The 21,149-nt window shown below is 42.0% G+C and overlaps 1 protein-coding gene across 1 annotated transcript in view; it reads right to left on the reverse strand.

Moving 5' to 3' along the window:
* Nucleotides 1-5,771, reverse strand: part of LOC306981092 (protein NLRC3-like) — a gene marked incomplete at both ends in the record, with an annotated part of 29,511 nt that extends 23,740 nt beyond the window's left edge. Inside the window, one exon of the mRNA XM_079580642.1 lies at nucleotides 5,288-5,771. Coding sequence (XP_079436768.1) covers nucleotides 5,288-5,771 — 484 coding nt within the window. The remainder of the gene's footprint in view (nucleotides 1-5,287) is intronic.
* Between the last annotated feature and the right edge of the window lie 15,378 nt (nucleotides 5,772-21,149).

Here is a 21,149-nt window from a genome sequence, read left to right on the forward strand (position 1 = left end):
GGGCCTTGAACCCCCTGATCAGGACTGTTGCCTGTGTCTCCACACTGAGGCCAGGCGTCCTGCTCTGACTCTGTTTCTCTGTGACACAAACACACAGCACTGAGCACGTCTTTAACATCTCACAAGTTACAATCACAAATATAAAGCACAGTTTAGCTGCTGAGACTCTGTGTTCAGGTCAGTTCTTACTGTGAGTCTGGAGCAGGTTCAGGACTGAAGTCTGGATTATAGTCTTTAGACTTGTCACTCTTCATGGACAGAGCTGACACTGAGGCTGTGGATCTGCTTCTGTGGAGAGAAGATGATTCATGTTTGAATCAGACATGTGAGCAGCATCTGGCCAGCAGGGGGCGTCGCCAGCCAGATTTAAATGAACAAAGTCCTGTCTAAAGCCTGGTGAACATTGTGAGCAGCTCTCGTCTCCACTGTGCACTAGTTCAAAGAGAGAATCGTTGCTCTGACTAAAGTTTTTGAAGTTGTATTTTGTTGACAGATCATCGCTGCAGAAAGAGCAGGTTCACTCTGAGAATGTTCCAAAGTGTCAGAGAAAAGCCCAGTATCCTTTAAAGCAGAGTGTGTTGTTTGTCGTGTTGGTTCAGACGGTTGTGTTTTCTGTAAAGCTCAGTTTCCACAAACGGCAGCTGCTTTTCAGGAAACTGGAGGAAACTGCTGTGAGGAAACATTCATCTAACGTTAGCATCTTTTTACTGCTGTCGCTTTATCCGTTTGTTTACGTTTGCATATATTCAGCTGATGCAGTAAACTTCACTGTGTCTGTGGCTGGACAGATCTATAATAAAACTCTTTACTCAATGCAAATGTGGCGGCCATCTTCTGACTGTGTTGGCCTCAGACTCGTGATGGGATTTTCCGCTCCTTTATTGATCAGCTCATCAAAAAGAGTCTTCAATATGGGTCTTGTTTTTCAACTTTACAGTATTTTTATTTATTCCAATCATCATTCAAAGCATGATTTTTTTAGTCATGTGCACATTGTTAAAACAGCTGATATTTGATAGTTTTGTGACATTGTGAGAGGTTATTTTGTTGCTGTGGATAGACTCCACATCAGGTTTGTTTCTCACCGTGAGTCTGGAGCAGGTTCACGTCTGAAGTTCATAGGGAAGTCTTTAGACATGTTACTCTTCATGGACAGAGCCGACACTGAGGCTGTGGATCTGCTTCTGTGGAGAGAAGATGATGATTGTTTGAGAGGAATGTTCAGCCTGATATAAATGAACAAAGTCCAGTCTAATTCCTGGTGAATATTGCACAATTGAAAGACTCGGGGATTGTAAAATTGTGAGCAGCTCTCGTCTCCACAGTGCAATATTTCAAAGAAAGAATCTTAGCCATTACAGTTGCATTTTGTTGACAAGACACTTGACAGAGATCATCACGTCTTTGGACGTACAACGATTCTATTTCAAATCTTTGTCCTTTCCTCTTTACGACCTACGATCTGTGATTTTCAGCTATGATCGAAGATTCTCCCCACGAGGAGTGATCGTTCTCCACAGATGGAGAAAAACACACAATGTCCCTGAAAGCAGAGTGTGTTGTTTGTCGTGTTGGTTCAGACAGTTGTGTTTTCTGTAAAGCTCAGTTTCCATAAACGACTTTCAGGAAACTGGTCCATTTCACTGATTATTAAATATATCTGCTGAGAGGAAACATTCACATAACGTTAGCATCTTTTACCTGCTGTAGCATTAGCTGTTTTGTTTACATATGTGTATATTCAGCTGGAACTAATGTTGTAATTCTTAACAAATCCCAGTGGGCCTGAATGCAGCATCACTGTGTCTGTGGCTGCACTGATCTATAATCAAACTCTGAACTCGTGACGAATGTGACGGCCATCTTCTGACTGGGATTGGCCTCATACTCGTGATGCTATTATCACATACTTTTACATTACAAGAGCTGCAGATCATTGTTTCATTATACATTGAAAAAATAATTTAAAGCACAATATTTTTTGTCATGTGCACATTGTTATAACATTTAGCAGCTAATATGTGACAGTTTTGTGGCATTGTGACATGATCACAACATGGCCGCCAGTGTTCCAGTGGGTTACCGTGGCAACGCTTTAAAAGGACCTAAAAGGAGCAGAAAGAAGTAAAAACTTATAATGTCTGTCCCTGATCAACACAAAATCATTTACAGTTCCAGTTCATTTAAATGTTAAACTGTCTCATGCAGCCGTCTTTCTTTTTTTTTTTTTTTTTCAAACACAAAATATATAAAGTTGATCTGCTCCTCCGCAGTGTCATATTTTTGTAACATTGATCATTTTACATATTTCTTAAACACATCAATGGAATTAGATTTTTTCACTTCACAATCAAGACTGTTCCACAGAGCGACTCCTTTGACTGAGAAACATCTTTCCTTTGTTGCCGATGGAAACCTGGGTTTTGTAAAAATCTCCTTTTCGTTCATATCTGCTTTTTCTCTTGTTGAATCTGCTTTGTAAATTGTTTGGTAAACTTTCCAGATGAGCTTTATACATGTTTGTAAAAGGTTAAACTCGACTAATTCACAGAATGTCAGTGTTTTTAGTTGTATGAATAAAGGATTGGTATGGTCTCTGTATCCACTTCCACTGGCGACTCTAATCGCTCAGAAACATGTGATTAATGTATGTTCTGCAGGCACTTCCCCACACTTCAATGCAACGGGTCAGATATGGAACAATCAATGAGTTATACAATAAAAACACTGCATTCTTATTGAGAGAATCTTTGACTTTATACAGCACAGCTATTATTTGGGACACCTTTACTTTGACATTATCAATATGAGATTTCCATGTCAAGTGTTCATCAATCATGATGCCGAGAAACTTCATCTCATGAGCCCTTTCAGTTTCTAATCCGTTGATAAACAATGACGCTTCGACATATTTCCTTTTACTACAAAAGATCATGAACTTGGTTTTGCTAATATTTAGGGACAGTTTATTGGCATTGAACCACCGCATAATTTTCTGGAATTCATTCTCTACGATTTGCAGGACATATTTAATATTTTTCCTGAATAGAATAAGGTGATGTCATCAGCAAATAGAATGCACCTAAGTAACACAGACACAATATCATTTACATATAGAAGGAAAAGTATAGGTCCTAGGACCGATCCTTGTGGTACGCCGCAAGTTATGTTACCATTTTTAGACTCTATGTTGTTAATTTCCACAAATTGACTTGTTTTTTAAATAGCTGGTAACCCATTGGTGGCCACACCTCTGATACCATAATTATACAATTTATGCCACGATATCTTGAGGTTCAGCGCATCAAATACTTTTTGAAGATCTACAAAGATGCTTCCTAAATAGTTCTTTTTATCTATAGCATTGGCTATTTCCTCAGTTAGCTCCATAATTGCTGTAGCAGTTGAGTGATTAGGACGAAACCCATATTGGCTGTTACTTAAAGTCATAGATTCATTTAGAAATGTTTTCAGTCTTATTGCAAATAACTTCTCCAGAATTTTAGAGAACGGTGGAAGTTATGATATTGTTCTGTAATTAGAAAATTCTGATTTATTTCCTTCTTTAAAGAGTGGAATTACTTTGGTTATTTTCATGCGGTCTGGAAATATCCCAGAAGTAAATGACACATTACAGATACAAGTAAAAGGTTCAATAATAACATCTATGATTTGCTTAATCAATACCATAGTCACATCTGTATAATCATCTGATTTCTTACTTTTGGACAGTTGTTAGTATGTCGCTCGCTTGGACACTTTCAAGAAAACACTGTTAACATTATCTGGTTCCACCATTGATGTTTCCATCTGGAATGTGTTGTGACAAGGTCGGGCCAATATTTACAAAATTTAATTCATTTACAATTTCAGTTTTATTGTAAATATCAACATTATTCTTTGTAAAATAATCAGGAAATTTTGTTTTTACCCTGCCTTTTTGCATGACAGTATTTATTATGCTCCATGTGTGTTTGGTACTATTTTTATTTTTGTCTAGCAATTTAGTGCAGTGATCCTTTTTTTGTCTTTCCCACTAATTTGTTTTTATATGTTTTAGACCTTTCTTCAGCATCTTTAGTTCTTGATCTCAGAAACAATCTATACAAATAGTCTTTTTTTCTTGCAGGCATTTTTCAGTCCGTTTGTCATCCATGGATTGTTCACTGTTTTCTTCTTGATGTGAGCGTTTGTTTTGGTTATTTTACAGTTTTTATCATATAGATCAATTAATGTCGCCATGAACCCTTCATCTGCAGTATTGACATTATCTGTGTGCACTCGATCCCAACTCTGTTTCTTCAGATCTTCTCTGAAGGCCTCTGTGGCCTCGCTGGATTTATCTCGAATGAATGTTGTAACGTCATCTTGTACAGTATCTGAACCTTTTTTCTCATAAACCATAAATACAGGGAGATGATCGCTCACATCTGTCATGAAGATACCACTACTTCATTTACCACGTACATTTGTAAATATATTGTCAATGACAGTTGCACTATGTGTAGTCACCCTTGTTGGTTTGGTTTTCATTGGGTATAGATCTGTGCTTTTCATGTAATTTCTAAATTCACTTGATGCTGTAGGGTTTCCCAGATCTATATTAAAGTCACCACACAAACATAATGATTTGTTATTCATTTGTTCAAAAATCTCAAGGATTTCCAAATTTTCCTCAGCAATTGTTTTTTGTTCAATAATTTTACTTTTTTTGAGAGTCAATGTAGAGGGCCACACCCCCTCCCTTTTTACTTACTCTGTTGACATAAAACATATCATATCCTTCAATCTGGACGTTATTGATGTCAGAGTCTTTCAACCAACTTTCAGTTATAGCAATCACTTTAAAGGTTTTATGTAACTGACAAAGTAGTTCTTTTATTTGTACAAAGTTACACTTTAAACTTTGACTATAAAGTGTATGATCGATAATGCTTCATTAAGCATCTTACTGATTTCAACATAATATTGTTGTACAGTATAATAATTGCAGACATTTTCCTCAGGGGTTAGCAAATTATGTTCAATATAATGTTCTAGATCATAAATGTGATCATTGTTAGTGTCTACATGTGTGTCCATAGTTCAGTGTATGTCCAAGTGTGTCCACCCTGGTTTCTCCGTTGTCAGTCCGTTGTCAGTCCGTTGTCAGTCCGTTGTCAGTCCGTTGTCAGTCCGTTGTCAGTCCGTTGTCAGTCCGTTGTCAGTCCGTTGTCAGGGGACTCCATCACTCCCGCTGTGGACGTCCAGTCTTAAACTTCTCTAGTTCCTTCATAGTCTTGATGACCTTCGCTGAACCGTTTTGTTCCCTGATCCACACGTGTCCATGTCCCAGTGATTTTCTTCTGTTTCCTCAGCATCCTCGCCTCCCTTGCGATGCCTCCGTTCTTCTTTGTGAGATGTTTGTTTATATACACGTTCGTTCCTTTCAGTTTTGTAGCTTGCATTAGCACATCGTTCCTCTGCTTCCTGCTGATGAATCGAATCACTACAGCAGGTACAGAGTTCTCGGACTTACTGCGCAAAACAGATATTGCCTCTTTGTGAATGTTTCTGTTGTTCCCGTTAAGGAATTCCACCACCTGTTGCTCCAGTGACTGCAGCTCTTCCCTCGGAGCGTCCTCCTCCGTCGTCTCCGCTTTAGCCGCCCTGGCGTAGCTACGGTGTCGAGTCCTGATCCCAGTAATCACCAGATCGTCCCTCCGTGTAAACTGCTCCAGTTCATCAATCCGCTGCTCCAGCGTAGAGATCCATGTGTCCTTTTCTCTCATCATGATTTTCAATGTTGTCACTTCATCCACAAGTTTGAGCAGGCGCTCCTGTTGTGACGTCAGCTTTGCTCCAGCTCACTAGACATAAAGTTTAATGATCGCTTGATCTCCATGTCGTCTGCCGCTGGCATGTTTTTAGATTTGTGTTTAGTGTCCGGTTTGCCGAAACTTTTGCTCCAAACAGTTCGGGCTAGCAAAGGTTAACACCGGCGTTAGCCCGTACGTGGCTACGCGCATGCTAACAGCTCCTCAGCTAATCCAGGCCATCACAGCTGGATATCTCGTGTCCCATTCAGCGTAGTCCGTAAGGTGTTTTCAATCAGTTTCTTTACCGATAAAAAGCCAAACGTTTAGGCAAAAAAATGGAACAAAACAGTGCTGCGTTCTTACTCAGAGCTGCGTATCACCCCGGCTCAGTCTAGTCTAGTCTCTGCTTTATCTGTGGATAAACTCTGCATCAGGTTTGTTTCTCACCGTGAGTCTGGAGCAGGTTCACGTCTGAAGAGTCGAGGGAAGTGTTTAGACCAGAATCTTTTCTTGGACAGAGTCGACTCTGAGGCTGTGGATCTGCTTCTGTGGAGAGAAGATGATTCATGTTTGAATCTGAAATGTGAAGTCAGCCTCTGGCCAGCAGGGGGCGTGTTAATGCAGGAGCAGAGATGACTTTAACATGCTCCATGTGGACTTAGTAATAATAAAGCAGAGAGTCCGACCTCGTTCTGTAAAGTTGTTTTTCCTGCAGATTTCGGCTTAAAGGCAAATATTTAAGTAAAACTAAAGTCCAACAGATCAATCAATGACACCATCTACAGTTTTATTACAGATCTGTGAATGATCCACTCACTGTTTATTACGAGTGAAGGAACTTTCACAAACTCAAATAGTTGAACATGAAACATAAAGTAATGAGTTTAGTCACATTTGTCTTTGAAGGAGGTTAAATAAGAAACAAACTCACTTTGTCCCACAGAGCTGTGGCTCAGTGCTGCCCTCTGGAGGCTTTGCTTTTCCTTCTGCCATTTCCTCCGAGTCTCGTCCTGGGGGAGAATCAGAGCCTTTAACACCTCATTGTCTAAACACCAGTGTTTATTTCGTCGACTAAAATATTTAGTCTTAATTTAAGTCAAGGTGATATTTTTGACGACTAAAATTGGACTAAAACTAAATTAAAGGTTTTTCATGAGACTAAAACTAGACTAAAATTGCAATGTTTTTTTTGACTAAATCTCGACTAAAATTAAACTACATTTTAGTCAAAAGACTAAGACTAAAACTAAAGTAAAATATGTCGTCAAAATAACCACTGCTAAACACTGAGTTTATTTTTACCTGTGACTGGACGAACAGGAAACAGTGGGAGCGGCTCAGCAGTTCAGCTCGACTACATTCCTCATCACACTCCTTCACACGCACTTTGCCTCCTCACAGGTTCAGACACGTATTTGCTCTGTTTATAAGAAGCATTTACACACATTACACTGACACAGCTCTAATAATGCACTCATTATGACTCAATGAACCTTGACTTAAGGCCAAACACCAAATGTGCTCTGGTGTATGTTATTGTGTATATGATGCAGTGATGAGTCTGTAAACTGTAGCTCTGTCTGATTCCAAAGCCTCACCTGAGTGTGGGCTCTGAAGCGTCTCCTCTGTCCGACTCTCCCTGGTTTCTGCTCGGTTTGGAGATTACAGGACCGTCCCGTCATCTCCCCTTCAGCCGCACATTTGTGACACTGCGGCGGAAACACCTGCTCTTTACCTGAGGACAAGCCCCGCCCTCTGTCACCACAGCCACACACTTAACCCTTAAGGCACAGGCTGAGGATTACTGACACTGAGATCAGAAGGAAAAGTATAATGTTATGTATAAAAGTGGACAAAATCACCAATATTTTCAGCAGTGAAATCTAAATAATGGAGTCAGAGTTTGTAAATGGGATTATATTTACAGTGCCTCGCGTAAGTATTCATACACCTTGGACTTTTGCACATTGTGTCATGTTTACAACCCTAAACATAAAGATTTTATTTGGATTTTTTTACTGAACGTTCACATTCACACTCCGGACACTTTCTTCACATTTCTGTTTGTGCTTTGGCATCATGGATGAACAACGATGTTTGTTTGATTTTATTAGGAGACTATGGGAGTGCAATGCAACAACACAACCACAGCAGACAGGACACAACACAAACACACAATCTCTGAGCCCCGTCAGAACAACAGGCCAGTGTCACGCCTCATTTGAAAGCTAAGAACCAGAAAACTGAGATTTTTCCTCACGTTGTTGCTGTTTTGTGTAACCTTTTTTTTTTTAATGTTTTTTTTTTTTTTTTTTTAAATTTTTAGCCACTTGTTGGTTGAATTTTTGTCACATTTTTGTCACATTTTTGTAGAATTTTTGTCACTTTTTGGTTGAGTTTTGTCAAGTTTTGGTTGAGTTTTTGTCACATTTTTGTCACCACCTCTTTTGCCCTACACCCGCTGCAGTTTGGCTTTAGAGCCAGTTACTCGACTGAAACTGCCACTTGCTTCTTTATCGAGAACATCCGAGGGTTGTTGGACGAGGGCGGGGTTGTTGGTGCCGTCTTCCTTGACTTACGAAAAGCTTTGATACAGTAAATCACAACATCTTGCTGAATAAATTACACAACTTCAATTTTTCCATAAATACTATAAATTGGATTCAGTCATATCTGAGTAATCGCTCTCAGCAGGTCAGACTGCAAAGCTGTCAATCTTCTGCCCTGCCTGTAATGACCGGTGAGCCTCAAGGGTCAATCCTGGGGCCTTTATTGTTCTCACTTTACATCAACGACCTCCCGTCCCAGATGCCCAGATGTCTCTATGACACAGTGCTATATGTTCATGGCAGCAGTGCTTCCCAAGTGGCTGAAAAGCTCACCCAGGCCATGGTTCACATCACCGCATGGCTGAAGCTCTCCTGCCTACAGTGAAATACATCCAAAACAGTATCCATGCTTTTCACTAAGTCCCACACGAGTCGTCTTGAGGAGCCTGATGTTCGTGTGTCAGACTGTGACCCAGTATAAATACCTTGGTGTCATTTTGGACTCAAGACTCACATTCAAACCACATGTAAAAATGATCAGTAATCGCATCAAATTTACCCTCAGCAACTTCAGACACATCCGGCACCAAATGTCAACACAAGCAGCGAAAATGTACATGCACTCAATGATCTTTTCACATTTAACAAACTGTTTAACCGTCTGGTCACATGTCAATGTCACAACCCTCAAACCCATCCAGTCCCTGCACAAACGCTCCATAAAAAACACTCTCATGTCATCTCTGTCACTATGACAAAAGCATCATTTACTCAGCTGGGAAAACATGGTCAAATACTCTCATCTCTGCCTCATCTCTAAAATAATACATGGTTTGTCGTCACCTCCACTCAGACAGTTCATTCACACCGGATCAGCAGAACTCAGGAGAACCAGAGCAGCAGCGAGGGGCGACTGCCTCATCCCTCTGAGGAAAAGCCTCTTTGGTCAAACCACCTTCTCTGTCCAAGCTGCCCATGAATGGAACCTCACCCCACAACAATTAGGAATATCAATACATAAAACTCATTTAAAACACAGTTAAACAAATGTCTCATTGAGAATCAGAGCTGTCAGCACTGACAGGATCACCTCTCCTGCCCCCTGCTGGCCTCACCTCTCCTGCCCCCTGCTGGTCTCACCTGTCCTGCCCCCTGCTGGTCTCACCTCTCCTGCCCCCTGCTGGCCTCACCTCTCCTGCCCCCTGCTGGCCTCACCTCTCCTGCCCCCTGCTGGCCTCACCTCTCCTGCCCCCTGCTGGCCTCACCTCTCCTGCCCCCTGCTGGCCTCACCTCTCCTGCCCCCTGCTGGCCTCACCTCTCCTGCCCCCTGCTGGCCTCACCTCTCCTGCCCCCTGCTGGCCTCACCTCTCCTGCCCCCTGCTGGCCTCACCTCTCCTGCCCCCTGCTGGCCTCACCTCTCCTGCCCCCTGCTGGCCTCACCTCTCCTGCCCCCTGCTGGCCTCACCTCTCCTGCTGGCCTCACCTCTCCTGCCCCCTGCTGGCCTCACCTCTCCTGCCCCCTGCTGGCCTCACCTCTCCTGCCCCCTGCTGGCCTCTTGTCCTCGTCTGCTGTCTCTCTGTAATTGTTGAGTTTGTAATAGTCTTGTTCTTGTGTATCATGATTGGTTTGTGATATTGAGAGTGTTATTTTCTGTTTTCTGTTTAAATATTTTATTGTATTGCATTTTAATGTGTATAATTGTACTTTTACTCCCTTCAGGAGGACACACAACAACTGTCCTGGGACGACAGATGAAAAACAGCCCTTAGGCTAGTTTGTATATTAATATGCACTGTCCCTATAATAAATAAATACAAATAAATACAACCTCAGAGGAGCTGATCTGATACAAGAACACAAAGAGGAGGAGATCTATTACCTATTCACCTGTTACACTTAAGGCTTACGACTATTTTTACCTGAGACTGAACGAACAGGAAACAGTGGGAGCGGCTCAGCAGTTCAGCTCGACTACATTCCTCATCACACTCCTTCACACGCACTTTGCCTCCTCACAGGTTCAGACACGTATTTGCTCTGTTTATAAGAAGCATTTACACACATTACACTGACACAGCTCTAATAATGCACTCATTATGACTCAATGAACCTTGACTTAAGGCCAAACACCAAATGTGCTCTGGTGTATGTTATTGTGTATATGATGCAGTGATGAGTCTATAAACTGTAGCTCTGTCTGATTCCAAAGCCTCACCTGAGTGTGGGCTCTGAAGCGTCTCCTCTGTCCGACTCTCCCTGGTTTCTGCTCGGTTTGGAGATTACAGGACCGTCCCGTCATCTCCCCTTCAGCCGCACATTTGTGACACTGCGGCGGAAACACCTGCTCTTTACCTGAGGACAAGCCCCGCCCTCTGTCACCACAGCCACACACTTAACCCTTAAGGCACAGGCTGAGGATCACTGACACTGAGATCAGAAGGAAATGTGGATCATTTTATGTATAAAAGTGGACAAAATCACCAATATTTTTGCCGTCATGACAGGCCTAGTTTCACAAAATGTAAATCTATTTTTCCCCCTGACATTATAAAAAAGAAAACATGTTTAGTGACAGGAGAATTAAAAAATAACACAGACACAAAGCAGTGATTATCGAGCCCGGTCCAGTCGTAGAGCCTTTTGAAGCCACAAAGATCCTCCTTCAACATGTGGCCCTCAGTAAAACAGGACCGTGTTCAGCCACTAGAGGGCGCTCTTTGGTTCAGTGTGGTGTAAAGTCAGGTCAAGGCCATGACAATACGCTGGGTTTGATTTGATACAGACAGAGGTTCAAACTCACTGATGACCTTTGACCCTGTCGCACTCGTTAGTGTTTAATATCAACTCTTTTGTCCAATCAGGAGTCAGGAAAAGTGCAGCGTCTGCTCTTTCAGATCAATGAACAAAGGTTTGATGAACTTCTCACAAACGTGTCCAAAAGTGGAGCCAGTTTTCAGACACATTTTGATTTGATTTGATTTGAAGCTGAAGTGGAGAAAACGCTGTGGGATCAGGCGGGGGTTTAGTTCCTCCTGTTTGAATCCTCCCTCCCTAAAGTCCCCGTGTGTCTGTACTTTTCCCTCTGCAGTCCAGTCTGATCATGTGACTCTGATCATGTGACTCTGGGTTTCCCTGGCGATGATGTAACAAACCCGCTCAGGCCACGCCCCCCCAGGTCAAACTGCCTCGGCGTCGCTGCAGGTGAGTCTCAGATCACACGCTCTCACAAACATAGAATCAAATAAGATGAAGAGGATTATTCATCACGAACCGTCTGACTCTTTATGTCTCTGAAGATTCAAATCAAATAAAGCTCCAAAACTCTTTATTCTCCTCATTTGTAAACGTGTTGTTGTTTTTCAGAGTTTGTGCTGAGTCGGCAGACGCTCTGCAGAAACACTTCACACTGGCTTTGATCCACATTCATCCTTTAAGCACTTTTTTTGTCCATTTCTTGTAGTTTTTTGTCTCTCTTTTGTCACATTTTTGTCATATTTTCATTCTTCATGTTTTTAGATTTGGGTAAAGCTGAATAATCACAGGCCAATCATGAGCTCAGTTGTTATTATCGTCCTGACAAGATGAAAAAGATCTTTCCCAAACAGATTCAGTCGATAATGAAGTGATAATGCGCCGCTTAAATATTTACTCACAGTGGAAAAAGTATTTGTACTCGAGTAACAAACACATATTTCATTGTGATTTTACTCAAGTAGAAGTAAAAAGTACTGCAAAATAAAAGTGCTCTAAGAAGTACAATTTCTTCCACATGTTCCTCAAGTACTGGAGTAAATGTAACTGAGTAACCTCTGCTCATTCCATATGTGTGGACAGAGAAGACCCTGAACTCTGAGGCGGTTTTTGTTTCGTGTGGATTCTCCAGTTGCCATAGTTACCGTCACAGAATCACCAGCGGCTCCGCCTCAGTGTGAAACTCCAGCCTCTTTAGACGCTGTGCAAACTGTTCCTCATGTAAACTCTGTGATCTTTCTCCCATTGTGATGGTGTCTGTTCCTGAGAGTGAAGTTTATCATGTGCTTTACTCTGAGCTGGTTCAGGGCTCGTTGTTTACTCTGTGTTTTCCTGCAGCGCTGATGATGAAACTGGTCGGACCGGAAACTGTCACCGCCAGATTTAGGGCCGTTCCAGGGTTTTACAGCAGCGGCAGCAAAAGTCCAGGAGAATCAGTGTCGTTATTTACACCAGTGGTTCTCAACCCCCATTGTAACAGTTAAAGGGGTTCGTGACCCCCGTCCCGGTCACGCCCTGAGAAAGAGGAACATTAGCCGACATCAGGGGGAGGCAGGTTTTCTTGGTCGATTTTCTTCATTGTAGAAAGACCGAGGGCCGGACCCCAAAGTAAAGCACCGTTTTCTACAAACACCAGCCTTCTCTGTGCATGATTATGGCCGTACTTAAACAACACCAGTCTGGTATCGGGGAAAAAGTTTAGGTTCTGCTGATCTAAAGCAGGAACCGAGAAAAAAAAAGAAAAGAAAAAAAACAGGCTTTGATGCTGTTGCCAAGAGAAAATATTAAAGGAACAGACTTTGTTGATTTGTTTTTCCCATTTTTTCCCTTTTTTTTAAATTTCTTTTTCCACATTTAATCCAATCTTTTCTTCTTTCTTATTTTTTTTAAATAGTTTTTTCCGTCTTACTAATTTTCCCAAATTGATTCCCTATTTTTTCCCCTTTTTTCCCCAAAACAATTGTAACACAATTTTTCCTTATTTTTAGCCACACTTTCCTTCCACACATTATGTTTCTGTTTTCTGGTTCTAGACGTCACAATATTTTAATATAGATATTTAATAAAGCCTCGTACCAGCCCTATACACGACCTAAGTGGGTGTTTGGCTTAGACATTTTGAAAGATTTGACTGTTGCACATTTTTAGAGTTTTCAAACAGGAATTTGACTTTTGTGTAATATCATCTTCAAAATCATAAAAAAAGTCCTGAGGGCCAGAGCTTCTACGCTGGAGGGCCGGATTTGGCCCACGGGCCTGATGTTGCCGACCCCTGGCCGACATAATTCTTAAAAAACAAAGAAAAAAAACAAATGGAGAAAATGAAATTAATCAAACTGCGACAAATAACGGCACCGCTACAATAAAATATTATATTATTTGCAACAAAAATAGGTATATTTAATCTACATGATCTGGCGACCCCCTTGAGGGTCCCGACCCCCAGCTTGAGAACCACTGATTTACACAGAACAGGGTTTAAAGCCACGGCGGCAGATTTCAGTTCAGTTTGAGTCTCAGTAACGACTTCAGTTCAGTTTGAGTCTCAGTAACGACTTCAGTTCAGTTTGAGTCTCAGTAACGACTTCAGTTCAGTTTGAGTCTCAGTAATGACTTCAGTTCAGTTTGAGTCTCAGTAATGACTTCAGCTCAGTTTGAGTCTCAGTAACGACTTCAGTTCAGTTTGAGTCTCAGTAACGACTTCAGTCACAGTTTGAGCCTCAGTAACGACTTCAGTCACAGTTTGAGCCTCAGTAACGACTTCAGTTCAGTTTGAGTCTCAGTAACTACTTCAGCTCAGTTTGAGTCTCAGTAACGACTTCAGCTCAGTTTGAGTCTCAGTAACGACTTCAGTTCAGTTTGAGCCTCAGTAACGACTTCAGTTCAGTTTGAGCCTCAGTAACGACTTCAGTTCAGTTTGAGTCTCAGTAACGACTTCAGTTCAGTTTGAGTCTCAGTAATGACTTCAGCTCAGTTTGAGCCTCAGTAACGACTTCAGTTCAGTTTGAGTCTCAGTAACGACTTCAGTTCAGTTTGAGCCTCAGTAACGACTTCAGTTCAGTTTGAGTCTCAGTAACGACTTCAGTTCAGTTTGAGTCTCAGTAACGACTTCAGTTCAGTTTGAGTCTCAGTAACGACTTCAGTTCAGTTTGAGTCTCAGTAACGACTTCAGTTCAGTTTGAGTCTCAGTAACGACTTCAGTTCAGTTTGAGTCTCAGTAACGACTTCAGTTCAGTTTGAGTCTCAGTAACGACTTCAGTTCAGTTTGAGTCTCAGTAACGACTTCAGTTCAGTTTGAGCCTCAGTAACGACTTCAGCTCAGTTTGAGTCTCAGTAATGACTTCAGTTCAGTTTGAGTCTCAGCAACGACTTCAGTTCAGTTTGAGCCTCAGTAACGACTTCAGTTCAGTTTGAGCCTCAGTAACGACTTCAGTTCAGTTTGAGTCTCAGCAACGACTTCAGTTCAGTTTGAGCCTCAGTAACGACTTCAGTTCAGTTTGAGTCTCAGTAACGACTTCAGTTCAGTTTGAGTCTCAGTAACGACTTCAGTTCAGTTTGAGTCTCAGTAACGACTTCAGCTCAGTTTGAGCCTCAGTAACGACTTCAGTTCAGTTTGAGTCTCAGTAACGACTTCAGTTCAGTTTGAGCCTCAGTAACGACTTCAGCTCAGTTTGAGCCTCAGTAACGACTTCAGCTCAGTTTGAGCCTCAGTAACGACTTCAGTTCAGTTTGAGTCTCAGTAACGACTTCAGTTCAGTTTGAGTCTCAGTAACGACTTCAGTTCAGTTTGAGCCTCAGTAACGACTTCAGTTCAGTTTGAGTCTCAGTAATGACTTCAGTTCAGTTTGAGTCTCAGTAACGACTTCAGTTCAGTTTGAGCCTCAGTAACGACTTCAGCTCAGTTTGAGCCTCAGTAACGACTTCAGTTCAGTTTGAGTCTCAGTAACGACTTTAGCTCAGTTTGAGTCTCAGTAACGACTTCAGTTCAGTTTGAGTCTCAGTAACGACTTCAGCTCAGTTTGAGCCTCAGTAACGACTTCAGCTCAGTTTGAGTCTCAGTAACGACTTCAGTCACAGTTTGAGTCTCAGTAACGACTTTAGCTCAGTTTGAGTCTCAGTAACGACTTCAGTTCAGTTTGAGTCTCAGTAACGACTTCAGCTCAGTTTGAGCCTCAGTAACGACTTCAGCTCAGTTTGAGTCTCAGTAACGACTTCAGTCACAGTTTGAGCCTCAGTAACGACTTCAGTTCAGTTTGACTCTCAGTAACGACTTCAGTTCAGTTTGAGTCTCAGTAACGACTTCAGCTCAGTTTGAGCCTCAGTAACGACTTCAGCTCAGTTTGAGTCTCAGTAACGACTTCAGTCACAGTTTGAGTCTCAGTAACGACTTTAGCTCAGTTTGAGTCTCAGTAACGCCTTCAGTTCAGTTTGAGTCTCAGTAACGACTTCAGTTCAGTTTGAGTCTCAGTAACGACTTCAGTTCAGTTTGAGTCTCAGTAACGACTTCAGTCACAGTTTGAGTCTCAGTAACGACTTCAGTTCAGTTTGAGCCTCAGTAACGACTTCAGCTCAGTTTGAGCCTCAGTAACGACTTCAGTTCAGTTTGAGTCTCAGTAACAACTTCAGTTCAGTTTGAGTCTCAGTAACGACTTCAGTCACAGTTTGAGTCTCAGTAACGACTTCAGCTCAGTTTGAGCCTCAGTAACGACTTCAGTTCAGTTTGAGTCTCAGTAACAACTTCAGTTCAGTTTGAGTCTCAGTAACGACTTCAGTTCAGTTTGAGCCTCAGTAACGACTTCAGCTCAGTTTGAGCCTCAGTAACGACTTCAGTTCAGTTTGAGTCTCAGTAACGACTTCAGTTCAGTTTGAGTCTCAGTAACGACTTCAGTCACAGTTTGAGTCTCAGTAACGACTTCAGTTCAGTTTGAGTCTCAGTAACGACTTCAGTTCAGTTTGAGCCTCAGTAATGACTTCAGTTCAGTTTGAGCCTCAGTAACGACTTCAGCTCAGTTTGAGTCTCAGTAACGACTTCAGTTCAGTTTGAGTCTCAGTAATGACTTCAGCTCAGTTTGAGTCTCAGTAACGACTTCAGCTCAGTTTGAGCCTCAGTAACGACTTCAGCTCAGTTTGAGCCTCAGTAACGACTTCAGTTCAGTTTGAGCCTCAGTAACGACTTCAGTTCAGTTTGAGCCTCAGTAACGACTTCAGCTCAGTTTGAGCCTCAGTAACAACTTCAGTTCAGTTTGAGCCTCAGTAACGACTTCAGTTCAGTTTGAGCCTCAGTAACGACTTCAGCTCAGTTTGAGCCTCAGTAATGACTTCAGCTCAGTTTGAGTCTCAGTAACAACTTCAGTTCAGTTTGAGCCTCAGTAACGACTTCAGCTCAGTTTGAGTCTCAGTAACAACTTCAGTTCAGTTTGAGCCTCAGTAACGACTTCAGTTCAGTTTGAGCCTCAGTAACGACTTCAGCTCAGTTTGAGCCTCAGTAATGACTTCAGCTCAGTTTGAGTCTCAGTAACAACTTCAGTTCAGTTTGAGCCTCAGTAACGACTTCAGTTCAGTTTGAGCCTCAGTAACGACTTCAGTTCAGTTTGAGCCTCAGTAATGACTTCAGTTCAGTTTGAGCCTCAGTAATGACTTCAGTTCAGTTTGAGCCTCAGTAATGACTTCAGTTCAGTTTGAGTCTCAGTAATGACTTCAGTTCAGTTTGAGTCTCAGTAATGACTTCAGTTCAGTTTGAGCCTCAGTAATGACTTCAGCTCAGTTTGAGTCTCAGTAATGACTTCAGTTCAGTTTGAGTCTCAGTAACAACTTCAGTTCAGTTTGAGCCTCAGTAATGACTTCAGCTCAGTTTGAGTCTCAGTAATGACTTCAGTTCAGTTTGAGCCTCAGTAATGACTTCAGTTCAGTTTGAGCCTCAGTAACGACTTCAGCTCAGTTTGAGTCTCAGTAACGACTTCAGCTCAGTTTGAGCCTCAGTAACGACTTCAGCTCAGTTTGAGCCTCAGTAACGACTTCAGTTCAGTTTGAGTCTCAGTAACGACTTCAGTTCAGTTTGAGTCTCAGTAACGACTTCAGCTCAGTTTGAGCCTCAGTAACGACTTCAGTTCAGTTTGAGTCTCAGTAACGACTTCAGTTCAGTTTGAGTCTCAGTAACGACTTCAGCTCAGTTTGAGCCTCAGTAACGACTTCAGTTCAGTTTGAGCCTCAGTAACGACTTCAGCTCAGTTTGAGTCTCAGTAACGACTTCAGTTCAGTTTGAGTCTCAGTAACGACTTCAGTTCAGTTTGAGTCTCAGTAACGACTTCAGTTCAGTTTGAGTCTCAGTAACGACTTCAGTTCAGTTTGAGTCTCAGTAACGACTTCAGCTCAGTTTGAGCCTCAGTAACGACTTCAGTTCAGTTTGAGTCTCAGTATCGACTTCAGCTCAGTTTAAGCCTCAGTAACGACTTCAGTTCAGTTTGAGTCTCAGTAACGACTTCAGTTCAGTTTGAGTCTCAGTAACGACTTCAGTTCAGTTTGAGCCTCAGTAACGACTTCAGTTCAGTTCGGCTTAGTTACCGGTGTTGGAGCCGCTCTCCAGTGCGGCCTGGCTGGCTCCATGTTCAGTCGATTTGCCTCTGTAATATTTCAGCGGTGACAGACCTAATCATTATTTTACCCCTGATGTCACGTTAAAGCCCAGCCCTCGCTGAGCAGCTGATGGTCAGACCTGGATAAGGAGGGTCATAGATATCGGCTACTTTCTGTCTGAGTTAAAGAGCAGATGAGGCTTGGTCCGCGTGACACCTGCCGCTCTCAATCGATCCACGCGCACTTTATATTTGGATTTCAGCTGCATTTTCTCATGTCATTTTTTCATTAGCAAGAGCTGTCTTCTTGACCCACTAAAGCACTCGTGTAGCTCTGCCTAAATGTAGATTGTTTTTGATAATAAGCCACATTCATTATGTACATATTTTTTAATGGCCGGTAATTCCTGTGAATGGCCGACATTTTACGACCCAGCCGGCCAAACACAGTCTTCTCTCAGGTCTTTTCTGATCGATCACAAACACAAACGCTCCGTCTAAACTCGCCTTTACACGAGATAACAACAAATAATCCGGTCCTCGGTAAAAACGAAACAGAAACCTGCAGTGACATTGATGTCAAAGCTCCGCTAACAGCAACGAAACACTTCCTGTTGTCCCGACAAAATAAAAGGCGTCAATGTTCCAGCCGCTGGGAGAGGGTTTGAAATGTTCATTAATAAATGAACCTAATATTTTAGGTGCAAATGGACACAAATCTCGCTTTTCTTCATTTTCCTGGTCGTCTGTTTTGCTCAAATAGAAATAAAGGCCTGTCTCTAATTGTGGCCTGGTTCCAATAAAGGCCTGGTCCTGATGCCCTGGAGCAAATAAAGGCCCCGCATATATTAGAGCATTTACGGTACATTAAATACAACGAAGGAACAAGACGGAAACATTTATGATGAAACGACACCAGGACGTCGTCTGAAGTCATGAAGCACTTTATTTCACTCAAGGGACAAAGTTTACAACAAGACTGAAGGTCAGACTGTGCTTCTTCAGAGAGTTTCCATCTGATCTGAACAAACTGTTCTTCATCAGATCATAATATCAGATCAATGTAATAATATCAATAAGTCAAACAGATAAAAGCTCCAGGATCAGACGCCTGGAGAGTCTGAAGGACTTCACTTTCTTCTCTCTTTTTGTCTCCAGGTTCTTGATGGAGCTCAGACCTGTTCCTCTGAGCCGTGATCCTGGATCCTTCTGTTTATTCTCCTGGACTCAGACTGAGGCGTCTGATCTGGAGCTGCTGAACATCATTATTAATACCTCCAGCTGTGGAGAAGCAGAAATCAGGAATTATTTATTACAACTTATTATTATTCACAATAATTAATATGGAAAGACAATGAAAAAGTCTTTAAAACAGTTAAATCTCCCGTGTATCGGAGTGTGGGCTGGTGTGACTGAGGAAGACGGAGATAAACTGAATATGATGATTATTGAAACTAAACTCACTCCAGGTCTGTTTTTCATAAGGATATAACGTAATAACATGGTTAACACTTGATCTTCATAAATAACCTTTAATGATAGAATGGATTTAAGATGAAAAAACTCTTTAAAACAAACTCCAACAGCCTCAGTGTTTTTAGAAAATAGAAAATGTTCCAGGTTCAGAACAGTCTGATAAAGTCTGGACTCACGTCAGTGTCTCCAGTCGACAGTCAGGGCTCTGTTTGAGGACCAGGAGCTGCTTCAGGTCTGACTCAATCAGTCTGTTACCCCACAGCTCCAGCTCAGTGAGATGTGAGGGGTTGGACTTCAGAGCTGAGGCCAGTGAGGAACAGCTGAACTTTGTCAAACCACACCACCTCAATCTGAATAAAATAAATACATAAATAAATGAAGTTCTTAAAGTCCAGAGATAAAACAGATTATTATATGGCTCTTCACAACGTAAGCAGAAGCTCCGTTGATTTGAATGGGATTTCAAAACGTTCTACCGGTCATTATTTTCTGATAAAGGACCTCTGAGAAAAATAATGACGCTGCCAATGGCAACGGAGTTGATGCTTTCATATCACTCCGCGCGTACGTAGCAGTGACACTATCTGTCCCGTCACTGAGAGAGAAGTCGGGGAATTGCTCGTGAAGTTAGCGTGAGTCTGACTTTCAACTTACCCAGAGATTCACCACCATTCCTCCAACTGCGCCTTCAGCTAAGTAGCTAGGCTAGCTACTAGCCTTGCTGCTTCTAGCCTTGCAAAACGTTGCCGAGCAACGCGCAAACTTTTGGGAACTATTTGTCGCGGAAGTCATTAAATAAACCTTTCGACCTTCATAAAAGTGTACGAAGTTTATGTTGTGTGTGTCCAGTTGGCAAATGGCCGAATAATAAGCGGATCATGTATAGAACGCTGGTCATTATCGGGAAAATAAGCACCGACAGGGCGAACAGGACCCCGACGCGAAGCGGAAGAAAATGGATGGATGGAGTGCCAACAATCCAGACCATTTTTCCTGATATTTGTATCACCACAGTGTATTCTGTGTTATAGTTATGGACACAGGCTGTGGCTCGTTTGAAAGCTGAGACTCTCAGCTCTCAGGAGGTGGAAACACTTTCATTCTACGTGTCTCGGTTCCTCAGAAATCCTAAGCTAAACAGAGGCTAGTTTGATCAAATATTGTGTGTTTTATGAAACACAACTGTCTCCCTCATTTCACTCTTCACTCAAAGAACATGGACTATTGAGAATGTCTGGGCCTGAGTTTCACGTTGTTTGAAGAGAACATGGAGCTGAAATATTGTTACAAAAACACGTTGCCGAGGACGCGGTGGTGACTCGCAGTAAACAGCGCTCGTGTCTGACACAAGGTTTATGTTTAGATCATAAACTGTCGGCTTGTCGACCTCATTGGTCTGTGATTATGAGGCCGATGGATAAAAAACTAAAGAGCGATCTGAAGCACAAGGTGAGGAGATGTTCTGTGCAGGAGATCCCTCTGCTCTCCCTTCTTCCTCGTGCGAGGCGAAGACTGTCTAGTTTTGTAATTTAAGAACAAAATAATGCAAAAACACCTTTTTTTCTTTTTGGCACTCAATGTGTTAATATATTCTAAGTCTATGGATAAGACTACTAAGTTTTTATTCTTCTGGAAATTAATCATTTTTGTCATGAACAAAACAAAACAAAACTTGAGCCCTGACACAGAGACAGTGAACTGACCTGAGAATCTGCAGGCGACAGTTTGACCTTTGCAGAAAACCACACAGACGAGACACTCCAAAGTCAGACAGTCTGTTATTACCCAGGTCCAGCTCAGTGAGATGTGAGGGGTTGGACTTCAGAGCTGAGGCCAGAGAGGAACAGCTGATCTTTGTCAAACCACAGTCCCTCAATCTGAATAAAATAAATATATAAATAAATAAAGTTCTTAAAGTCCAGAGATAAAACAGATTAAACAAACACAAAGACACATCTTGAATAATAAAAGTCATTAATTTAAAGTGAAGAGTTAAGTCTAA

Source organism: Gobius niger (genome assembly GCF_951799975.1).
Source record: "Gobius niger genome assembly, chromosome: 21".
NCBI lineage: Eukaryota > Metazoa > Chordata > Actinopteri > Gobiiformes > Gobiidae > Gobius > Gobius niger.